The sequence below is a fragment of the Saccoglossus kowalevskii genome, chromosome 20 (genome assembly GCF_978046115.1).
Source record: "Saccoglossus kowalevskii chromosome 20, keSacKowa6.1, whole genome shotgun sequence".
NCBI lineage: Eukaryota > Metazoa > Hemichordata > Enteropneusta > Harrimaniidae > Saccoglossus > Saccoglossus kowalevskii.
The window spans coordinates 19,287,348-19,299,996 of record NC_140660.1 but is presented as its reverse complement, the minus strand read 5'-3'; the positions used below and the strand labels follow the sequence as shown (position 1 = coordinate 19,299,996).

At 36.8% G+C, this 12,649-nt stretch overlaps 1 protein-coding gene across 1 annotated transcript; it reads left to right on the top strand.

The window, feature by feature from the left end:
- Positions 1-9,662: 9,662 nt before the first annotated feature.
- LOC146730091 (E3 ubiquitin-protein ligase TRIM45-like) lies at positions 9,663-11,840 on the top strand. Its single transcript, XM_085494413.1, has one exon. The coding sequence runs from the start codon at positions 9,663-9,665 to the stop codon at positions 11,838-11,840; it is 2,178 nt and encodes a 725-aa protein (XP_085350539.1).
- Positions 11,841-12,649: the final 809 nt, after the last annotated feature.

Sequence of the window (12,649 nt, the reverse complement as noted above, 5' to 3'; positions counted from 1 at the left end):
CCAACATATTCCAGGATCGCCTTTCAATATTTCTGTTCCAACCAGAGGGTGGGTACAGACAGTGGGAAAAGTAGCAACTGATGGAAAGTTTGGATATCCCTGGGGACTATCGAATAATAAACATGGTGACTTTGTCACAGCTGACACAGGGAAACACAGAGTGACCATTCATGACAGGTAATTACAGACAATCATTCAGATTTACTGATCAGTTTGCAAAGCCATTCAGTCCATGTGATGTAGCAATATCAGATGATAATGAATACTTTATGTTAGATGATAATAACAAACAAATAGTAGTGAGTGATGAAAATGGAAAGATGATTAGAAAGTTTGGTAGCTCTGAAATTGATAATCCACGTGGAATTGCAATTAATCCTGTTAATAAGAATGTGTATGTGAGTGAGTATGAGATTGATTGTATTAGAGAGTATACCCAGGGTGGCGTGTATATAAATTCATATGGAAGAGCGGGAGAGAGCAGAGAGAGTTCAATGGGCCTTGCATGTTAGCAGCTAATAGTAAAGGGTTGGTGTATGTGCCAGATTGTTACAACCACCGTATCCAGGTATTCAATTCTGATGACCAGTATATGTTTGAATTCTCTTCAACAGGTGACAGTACACTGAGTTATCCAAAAGCAGTGGCCATAGATAAGAAAGATTATGTGTATGTGAGTAGTGATAATAAAATCACTAAACATGACAAGTATGGACAGTTTATTTGTAGGATTGATAGTGAGAAAGATGGACTGAGTTGCCCCTATGGTGTAGCAGTATGTAATGATGGTAGAATAGTTGTAGTGGACAATGATTGCATCAAAGTATTTGTACAGTGAGGTAGTTTCACAAGAGTTACATTTCAAGGGTAAATAAAAACAAAGGCAGGCAACAAATCATACACTACAAATGGAGATCACAGTGAAATTAAGTGATCATATATTTTTTGTTATTAAATATGCAAAATAAATATTTGAAATTAAATATTTGCAAACAAATAAAATAAATATAATCATACATGAATAGAATGTAACAATTAATTGTTAACTATATAAATTAATCCATCCAAAAAAAGATAAAATTATTAGTATGCAAATCAGCTAATTAATTTGTATGCAGTATTGTAGTTATTCACATGTACAAAGTTTCAAGTCAACTGAGAAAACTATTGTTACGATATAGAATAAACAAGCAGAAGACAATTAATATGTTAATTAGCTCATTAATATCCACACATAATCTCAGTTGAAAAAGCTTGTGGTATTTGTAGTAATTAATGAATTATGAAATTGTATGTATTTTGATTGATTTTCAAATCAAAATAGCTGATTAACCCTGCATCGGAATCACTTTATCACTGTTTCTATGGAAACAAGTTTGGGTACCCATTCATTTCCTTTTCTTTTTATTATTTATTGAATGATTTTACTCAACAAAATGAGTAGTTTTATTTTAGACATGTTAAGGGGGAAGCTGTTAATCTTTGGGACTGCATCAATGAATTATGGGCCAACATTGATTTTGTTATTTACATTATTATTGTAAATTTAATCCAGTAAATTGCATATTATATTTGAACTTGAGGTGACCTTTTCTTCACATACTATGGTCATCAATCAATTATACATATTCTAATAGCTCAGTGAAAATTGTTAAACCACGGTTAGTATTTTTTTTAAATCTATGTAAAGCTGTACATGGCATCGTTTTGTATGTTACCATGGTAACTGTGATGTCACCAATTTTCCGTACAATCTGAAGACGTTATGAGGAGAAAAGTTTCTATTTATTTATTTCCATGGTTACTACGTTATTGAAAGCATTCAAAAGACAGAAAATGAGGAGGTAGTGGGCTCATAAGTGTGTGTGAATAAAATTATTAAAATAAAAATATTTGTTTTGTATATTCATCAATTATTTCAACAATTTCAAAAGATAAACTTGGTGACTGTATGAAATCAACATGTTTAGTACAAAACTGAACTTGGAATAGTAAAATATCTGAAATCTATGTGGCTTGCATGGTAGCTAATGTTAATGTTTTTATAAAGATCTATTTAGAACATGTGACAACACAAATGAGAATCTTAGTTAAGTTATAACCACTAAATAAATCAAATCTATTGTGCTATTACAATGTATGTATGTATGATAATACACGTATGAGAAATGTTTCATGATAAAATCTACATTTTTTTTTAAATTAACCGTACTGACCAAGTCAATTTTATCTTAAGCATGTACATGTACATGTCAATCTCAAAACATCAATCATAATTTTTTCAATTTTTAAATTTCTTGTCTTGAATTCATAATTGTATTGTTATTTGTAGTTTTTACATTGTATTACACCCGTTTTTTTATATATTTGTGTCTTTCCATCATTGCAGAGGATGTTGGTTGATAAAATACATAAATTCAATGAAAGAAGGGAATAAAGGATGACCCACTGCCCATTATTGCGTCTTAATATGGCAAGAATCGGCATGAGCTCAATAATGAGTGAAAAGTAGTTCATCCCATTGATTTATGCAGACTACCCCACCCCATCCCTTCTCTCAATTAATGGGGAGACCTTTATTTAAATTATAATACCCTACTCTTCAAAAAAATTGAGTTATTTTTTTTCCTCACATGAAATGTGTTTTTTTTCTCATCACATCATTTTTTTCAACAAAATCCTCTATCCCCCCAATTTTAAACGGGTTATGCTTTATTTACACGACACGGCACATTAGCTCAGGTATATATCCTCGGGGCGGAGCTACATCACAAGACGTTCCACGTTGCTAAGACGCGCACCACTGTACCATGTATTATATGGGTTCTGCATGCGCTGCTGAGGAACGCTGAGCGAAGAGCCGGTGAAAATTCGAGAAAACAACAGTAACTCAACTTTGAAGTAATCCTGAACAATCAAAATTATATGAGTTACACACACAGGGTTAATCTTGTTACACTGTTCAGGGGAGTCTCAACAACCATCCCTAAGTACCGTTTCTGAGATTTGTCGGCCTTTGTTTTCACCGTGATTGTTGCCATGCACTAAAAATGCCCGGATGTCCGTTTTGAGAATAGGTGATAGGTGCAGTCAACCTACCTCTCACATAAACAGTGGAAATCCTCAACAAGTCGGTTGTCACCTCCCTACCTAAACAATTTTAACGTGAACGAGATTTATGATTTCATACACTGTATTGATGTCAATTCCGCAAAACGTTTTATTTTACACAGATCACAGAGACTATGCACGGTGCACAGAGACTGTGTAAGGTCAACCTTGGGTTAAACAACTAACCTCTTTTGATATGCAAATTTCCAGTGATACCAGGACAGGACTTCGCCACTCCGCATTGATTGTTTATCTATTGTTACTTACCTTCTATAATTTGACACTCTAATATTATGCATAATTCATATATACACATTCGTATTTTTGGGCAATGTTGAGACGCTCTCAGGCTATTTGAAATTTTACCAAATGTTGGCAAATTTATAGAAACGTAGACAATCACCATTTCCATGATGTGTCTGAAGTGGCAAATGGCAAAAAAGGGAAATGAAAAACAGATTATCCTGGAAAACCGAAGATAAAATAACGATGCTGTTTGTTGCTACTTACACACTATTGTTAATAAATAACTTATGGGCAATACAACTGTTATATTGAGTATCGAGTAGGCAAGAAATTAGACCAGCATAAGAAGTCCCAACGTCATCCCAGCATTTGCACCAGAAAACAAAAACGCTGACATAGTTTTGATATTCAGCTGCCATGCCCACCCACAATGCATTGCGTGGAAAATACGCACCAGGCTGAAGAACACAGGAATCTCTTATCAGTGTCAACAAAAATGCTGACACAGTTTTAATATTCAGCTTACATGGCCTCCCAAAAAGGAAGATGAATATTCAAGTGTAGAACTGATCAAGAACATGAATAATCATGAATGTTGATCAATAGAACAAAAGAAAATAGATATCTGAAATTTACCACTGACACATTATGTTATTTGTTCAAATAGTTAAGAAAATGCTGTGCACACATATACAAATAAACAAATACTGAACCTAAAATTCCTTGAGTACAACCCCCTTTACAGCAGGTGAGCTGGTATACGATTTAAAAAAAATGTACATAAATCAGTATTAAGTAATATGCTCCAAATATCAAACTATCACCACTGGTGGCGCACTCATGGATCCTGTACTCAGCCACAGATGACCAACTTTGTGTTTCTTTTCTTTTTATTTAAATATTTATTTGGACTAGTTATAAAAATAGTGTCTTTCAATTAAATCTATGTTTTAATGCATAAAAGTGATTCGTAATTTAAGATATGGCTGCCATCGCTGTCTATGTCTATGTTATATTTTCATTATTTCCCATGTGATCGCTTTTTGGCTCCGAAAAACAATGTAGTACTAGCCAATATGACAAAAACTATTTCACTTTTCACTCGGTAAATACACCAACAAAAGGGTGCAGACATCAAAAATAACATACATACTCGATTGCATACACCAAAGTGGCCGATATCACAGTCGATGTCATGTGACCATTTGACTTTGAGCGTCGACCATCCCTCAATACCAATATTTGTTGTATTTGACAAATAATCTAAAATTAAATTCATCTCATGTTCTTCTTCTTGTTCATCGTCATAGAAACCACCATCTTCTCCAGTGAAACTTCAAAAGTTGAATCAGTTCTGTGTCATATTAATAATATATAATAAACAAAAATATTGTTTTACTGAGTTTCAACATCAAGACTACATGCACAATATATGGTCTTAGTGTAACTTAACATTTAGCTAGCTAGCTCAGTTTGCTTTCAAATCGCAATATATCTACATATTGGTCTAAATTGTTCAGTGCAATCTGCCTAAGTATGTTTTACTACAAAAATAGTTAAAAATTTAAAATCTAAAAATATCTGTGGCTTGAGAGCTGCATCATTATACGTCCCCAACTCTTAGCGATATACAATGTAGCTCTTACGTTTCCCAAGCTAAAATATTAGGGAATAATATACAAGTATTTTCTCAATTATTAGTGTACGCGCTTACATAAATAACAGACATGTGTCTATGGTAACTACAGTACAGTCAAAGTGTCACGATATCATACAAATGTACAATATTAAAGTGCAGAGTTTGAGGTAATATGACAAAAACATGAAATAAAGGATGCTGACAGTATACTTTTCAATAATTTCAACTCACGTTATGCATGTCGAATTAATGCTGGGTCAAATTGCCAATTATTGTCCTGTAATTTCACGCAACACCACCATAAAGTCGTTCACATCCATGTCATCAATTTGACGAGCAATTCGTTTACACTATGACTTCCATACCTCAGGTATTGAGGACAATTTGGTAGATCGTGACAGTGATATAAAACATCATTGGGAAACCACCACCATTGATGAAAAACTCACACCTTCCTTAGAAAACATCATTGTGCTCACATGGTTACGCCTCTTAAACCCAGAGCTACCAAGCTTAGTGAAACAACAGTATGGCACTGTGTTACGCTCAAAGATGCTTGCTACTCTAAAAAATTAGATTCACTTATGGAGGAGGTTCACGCTTCAGCTGACGCCAAGGTTTTGCGCTATCAGTATATACACACCAAGGACCCTCCAAAACCGACTACAACATCAACCAAGCGCCAGAGCACTAAATCATGCCCATTGTGTAAACAACTGGTCGTCCTAAATACCAACATTTCTTAAGCAATTGTAAATATTTACCGACAGATGATTAGGTCTTCACTTGCTAAATATATAGGAGCTAAAACTCAATATAGTTCACATAAAGCACTCAAGGCTGATGGGCTGACAACACTTTGAGTTATCGGTGAGACTCATATCACACTTTGTAGAAGCGACATTGATCCTACACTCGATGCACTTGTCATTGAAGAATTGAATGTTGACATTTTAGCTGGCACACCGTTCATGACAGTCAATGACATTTCCGTACCCCCAGCTATGCAGCAAATAAACTATCAAAGGCTCTCATGTTAATGTTGTTAGGTATGGAATCAAAGACGACACACTCCATTCACATACAGTCTGCCACACGCAGGCATTTGTATTGCGTTCTCCTCCAGCCTCATCTGTTATTTTGCCCGGCGAATTTCTAGTGAAGTTCAACTACCACCTAATATTGAAGATGTATTTTTGCTATTCAGTCACGTCAAGTTTCACCCACTCCTGACAAATCTCGTCCACGCTCACCAACAATGCACTCAGATAATGTTAACCTTGACCCTGACGCAATTTTGAAGGATGATAAGCGCTCCCAATTTCGCAATCTACTTCGCACATACGACAATGTCTTTGGTCCATCAATTTCTTGTTACAACAGAGCATGTGGTAGCTTTGAGGCATCTGTCATCATGGGCTCCTCAAAGAAAGAGGCGCTCAGGATAAGGTAATAAAATTACAAAAAAAGACGACTTTGAAAAATTGGGGATATTTCGTCAACGTCGGAGCTACAGTAGAGTACTTAAATCCATCATTTCTTGTCAAAAACGGTGGTTATAGACTTGTTACTGCATTCGCCGATGTAGGTCGTTACAGCAAACACAACCTTCGCTAATTATAATGCCGGATGTTGATTCAACACTACAAATCACCGACTGCTGGAAATACATGCTCAAGACTGATCTCACCAGTGCATTATACCAAATCTCATTAGCAAAGGCCTTGATGAAATACTGTGGTGTTGCAACACCTTTTCGTGGTGTGAGAGTATATACCCGTTCAGCAATGGGCATGGCAGGGTAAGAAACTGCTCTTGAGAAGCTAATTTGTTGTATATTGGGTGAGTACATACAAGAAGGGTGTGTTGCAAAACTCACTGATGACCTATATTGTGGAAGAAACACCCCATGCGAACTACTCCAAAACTGGAAAAGCATTAAGTAAGTGTAACATTCACTTGTCAGTTAGCAAAATAAGTATCTTCCCCAAGTCCCTGACCATTCATCATTCCACCTCCTGACACTGTCCGTGGACTACGCTCATTCATCGGCGCCTATAAAGTATGACGCAGTGTTATTATGGATTGTGCATGTAATTGCTCCATTTGAGTCAGCAATTACAGGTCTGTCATTACCAAACGAAATTCAGTGGTAAGACGGCTTACTACACAGCTTTAAAACAGTGCAACAAGTCTTCTTCCTCGTCCCTCAGATCACATATGGATCATAACCGATGGTTCCGTCACCAAGCATGTCATCGGCGCAACTTTCTATGTTACATGCAATGCCAATACTTCACTAGCAAGATTCTTCATGGCCAAACTACGCAAACCCAAATTACATGGCTGCCATGTGAAATCAGTTCACTTCAGTCCGTTTATAATCCAATCAGAGCACCAAACCTGCGTTGTCACTGATAGCAATCCATGTGTACAGGCAATTAACAAACTCTGCCGAGGGGAATTCTCATCAAGCCCACTTCCCTTCTTTCTACTGTCAGTAGGTACCAAGTTGCATTACGCCACCTTGCGGGTTCAGCCAATGTGCCATCCGATTTTGCGGGTCGTAATCCACCAGTGTGAGTGTGATGAACCAAATTGCCAACTCACCCAGCGCACTGAGGACTCGGATGTACGGGCATCCCAGACATCATTAACGGCAAGCTACGCATCCCATTTACCACTAGATCGGCGTGGCTAAGTACACAATCACAGTGTCCAGATTTACGACATGTGCATGCTCACCTAAAACAAGGAACAGGACCATCAAGGAAACTCACCACTATCAGCAATGTGAAAAAGTATGTTGCTATCGCTGTCATGGTATCCTTGTCATTAAACACAACGAGCCCTTCCAAGTGTCATCTGACCTAATCATCATCCCACGCGCAGTTCTTAATTGACTTTTAACGGCTTTACATCAAGTAGATCATCCAACTAAACAACAGCTAAAGCAAGTCGTTAAATGCAATTTCTACGCTCTACGCTACCTGGACAAATCCATAGAGTTAGTGTCACAACAATGCCATGTCTGTATGTCTCTTAGTAAGCTGCCTGATACGCTAATAGAACAAATATCTGAGAACCCACCAAACTCTGTTGGAATATCTTTAACAGCTGATGTAATCAAGCACAATCGCCAACTCATACTCGTCCTTGGAAAATCAACCAATATCGATAGTGAAAACCAAACTGCACTATGTGAAGGTATAACCTGCTTAGTCATAGAAATGTGTGCACTCGATGGCCCATTTGCAGTGGTTTGTGTCGACCATCCATGAACTGGAAGAAGAGCGTCTCCGACAAGAACCGAGTGATGACCCAGTTACTGGTGTAAAACTTGCTATAGCAACCACAAGATTAAACTCTCGCATTCGCAGTCATGGACTATCGGATATGTTGATATGTGGAAATGTGGATACAACATGACCAATTCAATGAGCAAATACCACTTGACGACCATGAGCTCATTACACAACAACATGAGTCATGCACTATTAAGCATCCATAGAGTCAAAAGTCTAAGACATTGCAGTCAGCACCATCAAGGTCGGTGACCTTGTCTACTTACAGTGTGATCGCAACAAGTCACATGCTCACAGTAGATTCCTCATTGTCAGTATCAATGGGGAGTGGTGCTTCATTAGAAAATTCACTGGCTCACAGCCACGCATTACTTCATACAATTCAAATATACTTTGACACCACTACTTACAACTATTCAAGACAACAGTGACATAGAAGCTGATGATCACCAAGTTCCAGCTTCCCTTCTATTCCGATTACACCTGAGACACGAATCGAAATATGTCTCCCCACAATCGATGACAATTTGTATTCTTTAGATAATGTAGTCAGTAATGAGATACAAGAAACAATGAGAATATTGAAATTGAATCATTGCCTAGTCCCCCAATATCTAGACCCCAACGTAAACCTCCAAAGTATTTAGGAGTTTATGTAACATAATAATGTACTCTTTGCGAGATTTATTGGATCATTTGCTTTTTATGCCATTGCCACATGAGCGATGAATTTTCGTGTTTTTTCATTTTAGTTCAAGTTTGATTTTCTTCGAAAATGAAAGAAAGAGGTCACGCTAGTGGCTAGTATTTATAGTTCACCAGCTGCTTATATTTATAGTTGTGTGCGCTCCTTTAGTAGCGCTGTGCATGACGGGTGTCTGCCATTGTTGTTGCTTATCAATAAGGCTATTTCTTATCGTTCACCAGTGTTTATATCTTTACTGGCGTAGGTAAATATTACTATATTAATATATAAAAGAATAAGTTGAAATTATTGACAATCATAATCACTTTGCAAATTATTATTTTTTATAACTGTGCTGTACATGATCCTAATGATAAATAACTTAACTATTCCAGTTGTATGTATGAATAAAGGTATAACGTGGTCAGAGGTCACTCCTTATTTGGGTTAGTGACACCATAGACTACAGAACTTGGTGAACAAGGTATTTGGAATCAGTCTACATGTAGGGGGTATACTGATAACAATGCTTGGATACAAAATACCCCCTAGGCAGGTGACAATGTTATGAACATTCAATTTTAGTTGTCATCTGGTCATAAGGAAATACATATTGCAAATTCACACTTTCCTAAGGAGCTCAGTTTTCGACAGCAGTTGAAACGCTTTGTCCACTATGGCTGCGGTACCTGTCACATCGAAGTCCCTTCTGGATGAAATTAGTGACGATTTCCTCAGCTGCTCCATCTGTTTGGAGATCTACAAGAATCCTAAAGTTCTACCATGTTTTCATACATTCTGTCAGCAATGTTTGGCGACTTTTAAGGCTAAATCAGGAGGTGTTTTGAAGTGTGCAACATGCAGAATTCAGTGTGACACTCCCATCCATGGACTGAAATCCAACTTTTTCTTATCAAGCCTACTTGACACATACCGGCGACAGAGACCGCTGAGTACTGACCATCCACAACAGTGTGAGATATGTCAAGAGAAAACAGCAACTCACAGGTGTGTAGACTGTTCTCATTTTAATTGTGATGGATGTGTTACTATTCATGAACGCATCCCAACTCTCCGTTCTCACGAGGTACTAACACTTGAGAAGTACAAAGAGATAGAATCTAGGGGTCATCTAATGGTGCAGTCCAAAGTGTTCTGTAGTGTCCATAAAGACAGCCATTTAGAATTCTATTGTGAATCATGCCAGGTACCTGTCTGTTACAAGTGTACTATAGTTGAACACAGAGTTCCTGAACACAACCATAGAAACTTGCAGGAGGTAGCAGATGAATATAAAGCACAACTGAAAGAAATTTTAGGACAGTTAAAAGTGAAAGAAAAACAGGCTGAAAAAGAAAAATCAGCTGCTGAATCATTAAGAGAAGCTACCCGCAATCACTATGAGTCAGAGAAAGTGAAAGTTGCAACAAGAGCAAAGGAAATGATAGAGAGAGTAAAAAGAGAAGAGGAGAAGCTCATCGATGCCTTGGATGAAAAAGCCCGGTTTGGATTAAAAGATGTGGAAATGAACATCAATGAGAGAGAATTTCACCATGGCAACATTGTCAGCACACATCATTATCTAGAAACACTGGTGCATCATGGTAATGCTGTTCATCTACTATCTACCAGGACTGAAACAATGAAGAGCATAAAGATGATGGTTTCTATCAAAACCAAACCATTAACTTGTCCGGAAATCACTGAGTTCCATCCATGGAGAGAACATGCAGTGATGGGGGAGATTAAATCAGACATCTGTCCTTTCAAATGTACAGTTGGTAACATACCAAAACAACTTCGGAAAGGTGAATCTGCCAAGCTGCTCATTACAACCAGAGATTCCACAGGAAAACAAGTCATTCCTCGTCAAGATGTCAAAGTGAAGACAAAAAATTCTGATGCATCATGGGAAAGCATTGATGTTGAAAACAATAACGATGGGACATTTAATGTGATGATAATGGAAAAGGAGGTAGAAACACATCAAGTTGATATAGCGATTGGGAACCAACATATTCCAGGATCACCATTCCATATTCCTGTTATTAGATTGGTGCAGACAGTGGGGAAAATAGAAAGTGAAGGACACCTCAGCTATCCTTTGGGACTGACCATAAATAAAAATGGTGACTTTGTCACAGCTGATAGAGGTAACAAGAGAGTGACCATTCATGACAGAGCCGGTAATTACAGACAATCATTCAGATTTACTGATCAGTTTCCAGGGCCATTTATTCCATGTGATGTAGCAATATCAGATGATAATGAATACTTTATGTTAGATGATAGTAACAATCAAATAGTTGTGAGTGATGAATATGGAAATTTGATTAGAAAGTTTGGTAGCTCTGAAATCGATAATCCACGTGGAATTGCAATTAATCCTGTTAATAAGAATGTGTATGTGAGTGAGTATGATAAGGATTGTATAAGGAAGTATTCCCAGAGTGGCGTGTACATAAAGTCATATGGAAAGAGTGGGAGAGAGCAGAGAGAGTTCAATGGGCCTTACATGTTAGCTACTAATAGTAAAGGGTTGGTGTATGTGCCAGATTTGCGCAACAATCGTATCCAGGTATTCAATTCTGATGACCAGTTTATGTTTGAATTCTCCTCTACTGGTGAGAGGACAATGAGTCGACCCAGGGCAGTGGCCATAGATAAGAATGATTATGTATATGTGAGTAGTGAACATAAAGTCACTAAGCATGACATCCACGGTCGGTTTATATGTAGGATTGATAGTGAGAAAGATGGACTGAGTTATCCACATGGTTTAGCAGTATGTGATGATTGTAAATTGGCTGTAGTGGATTATGGAAACACTTGCATCAAAATATTTGTAGAGTGAAACCAGTGTGTAATGATGATAAAATTGTAGAGGACAAGGGCAATGAAGAGCATAGGAGTGTTTGTATATTTGTTTTGCAAGAGATACATTTCAAGGGTGAATAAAAACAGGGCAGACATATCATAAATTGGCAGACAGGCAACTTCCGAAATAATGAAATTAAGTGGTGTCATTTTGTCTTTTTGTAACTAATCATGAAATTGCAAATGAATAAAAGCGGCTAAAATTATTAGAACCATATGTGTATGTGCTTCTATTTTTTAATTGATTGTTACCTATGCAAATTAATTACATTGATTCATTATGGGGATGTGTATTGCTATACTGATAAAACTATTAACATTTAAAAAATGAAAGTAGTTAATTAGGATGCAAATTAGCTTATCAATATGGACATATTAATTACAAACTAGAGGTAGATATAGTTGGGAATCATCACGCCAAACTACACAAAAAGTGTGTATGTATGACTTTCTGAAATATTGATATTATCTGTGAATGACTTTTTACAACTCAGAAAAAAAAAATTGTGGTACCTGTAGTTACTGAATGATGAAGTTGTATGTATTCTGATTAATTTTTAATCCAAAATGGCCACCAGAGCCACCATTGTCTGATTAATTTTTAATCCAAAATGGCCGCCAGAGCCACCATTGATTCTGTTATTTACACTATTGAGGTTTTTTGTTTTGTTTTGTTTTGCCACCAATTAATTGTATATATTTCTGAAATCTCAAGAAAATTTAAAATGTTAATTTTCAGATTTATTTGTTCTGAATTTATTGCTGTCTGTGTGTTTTGACATTGCA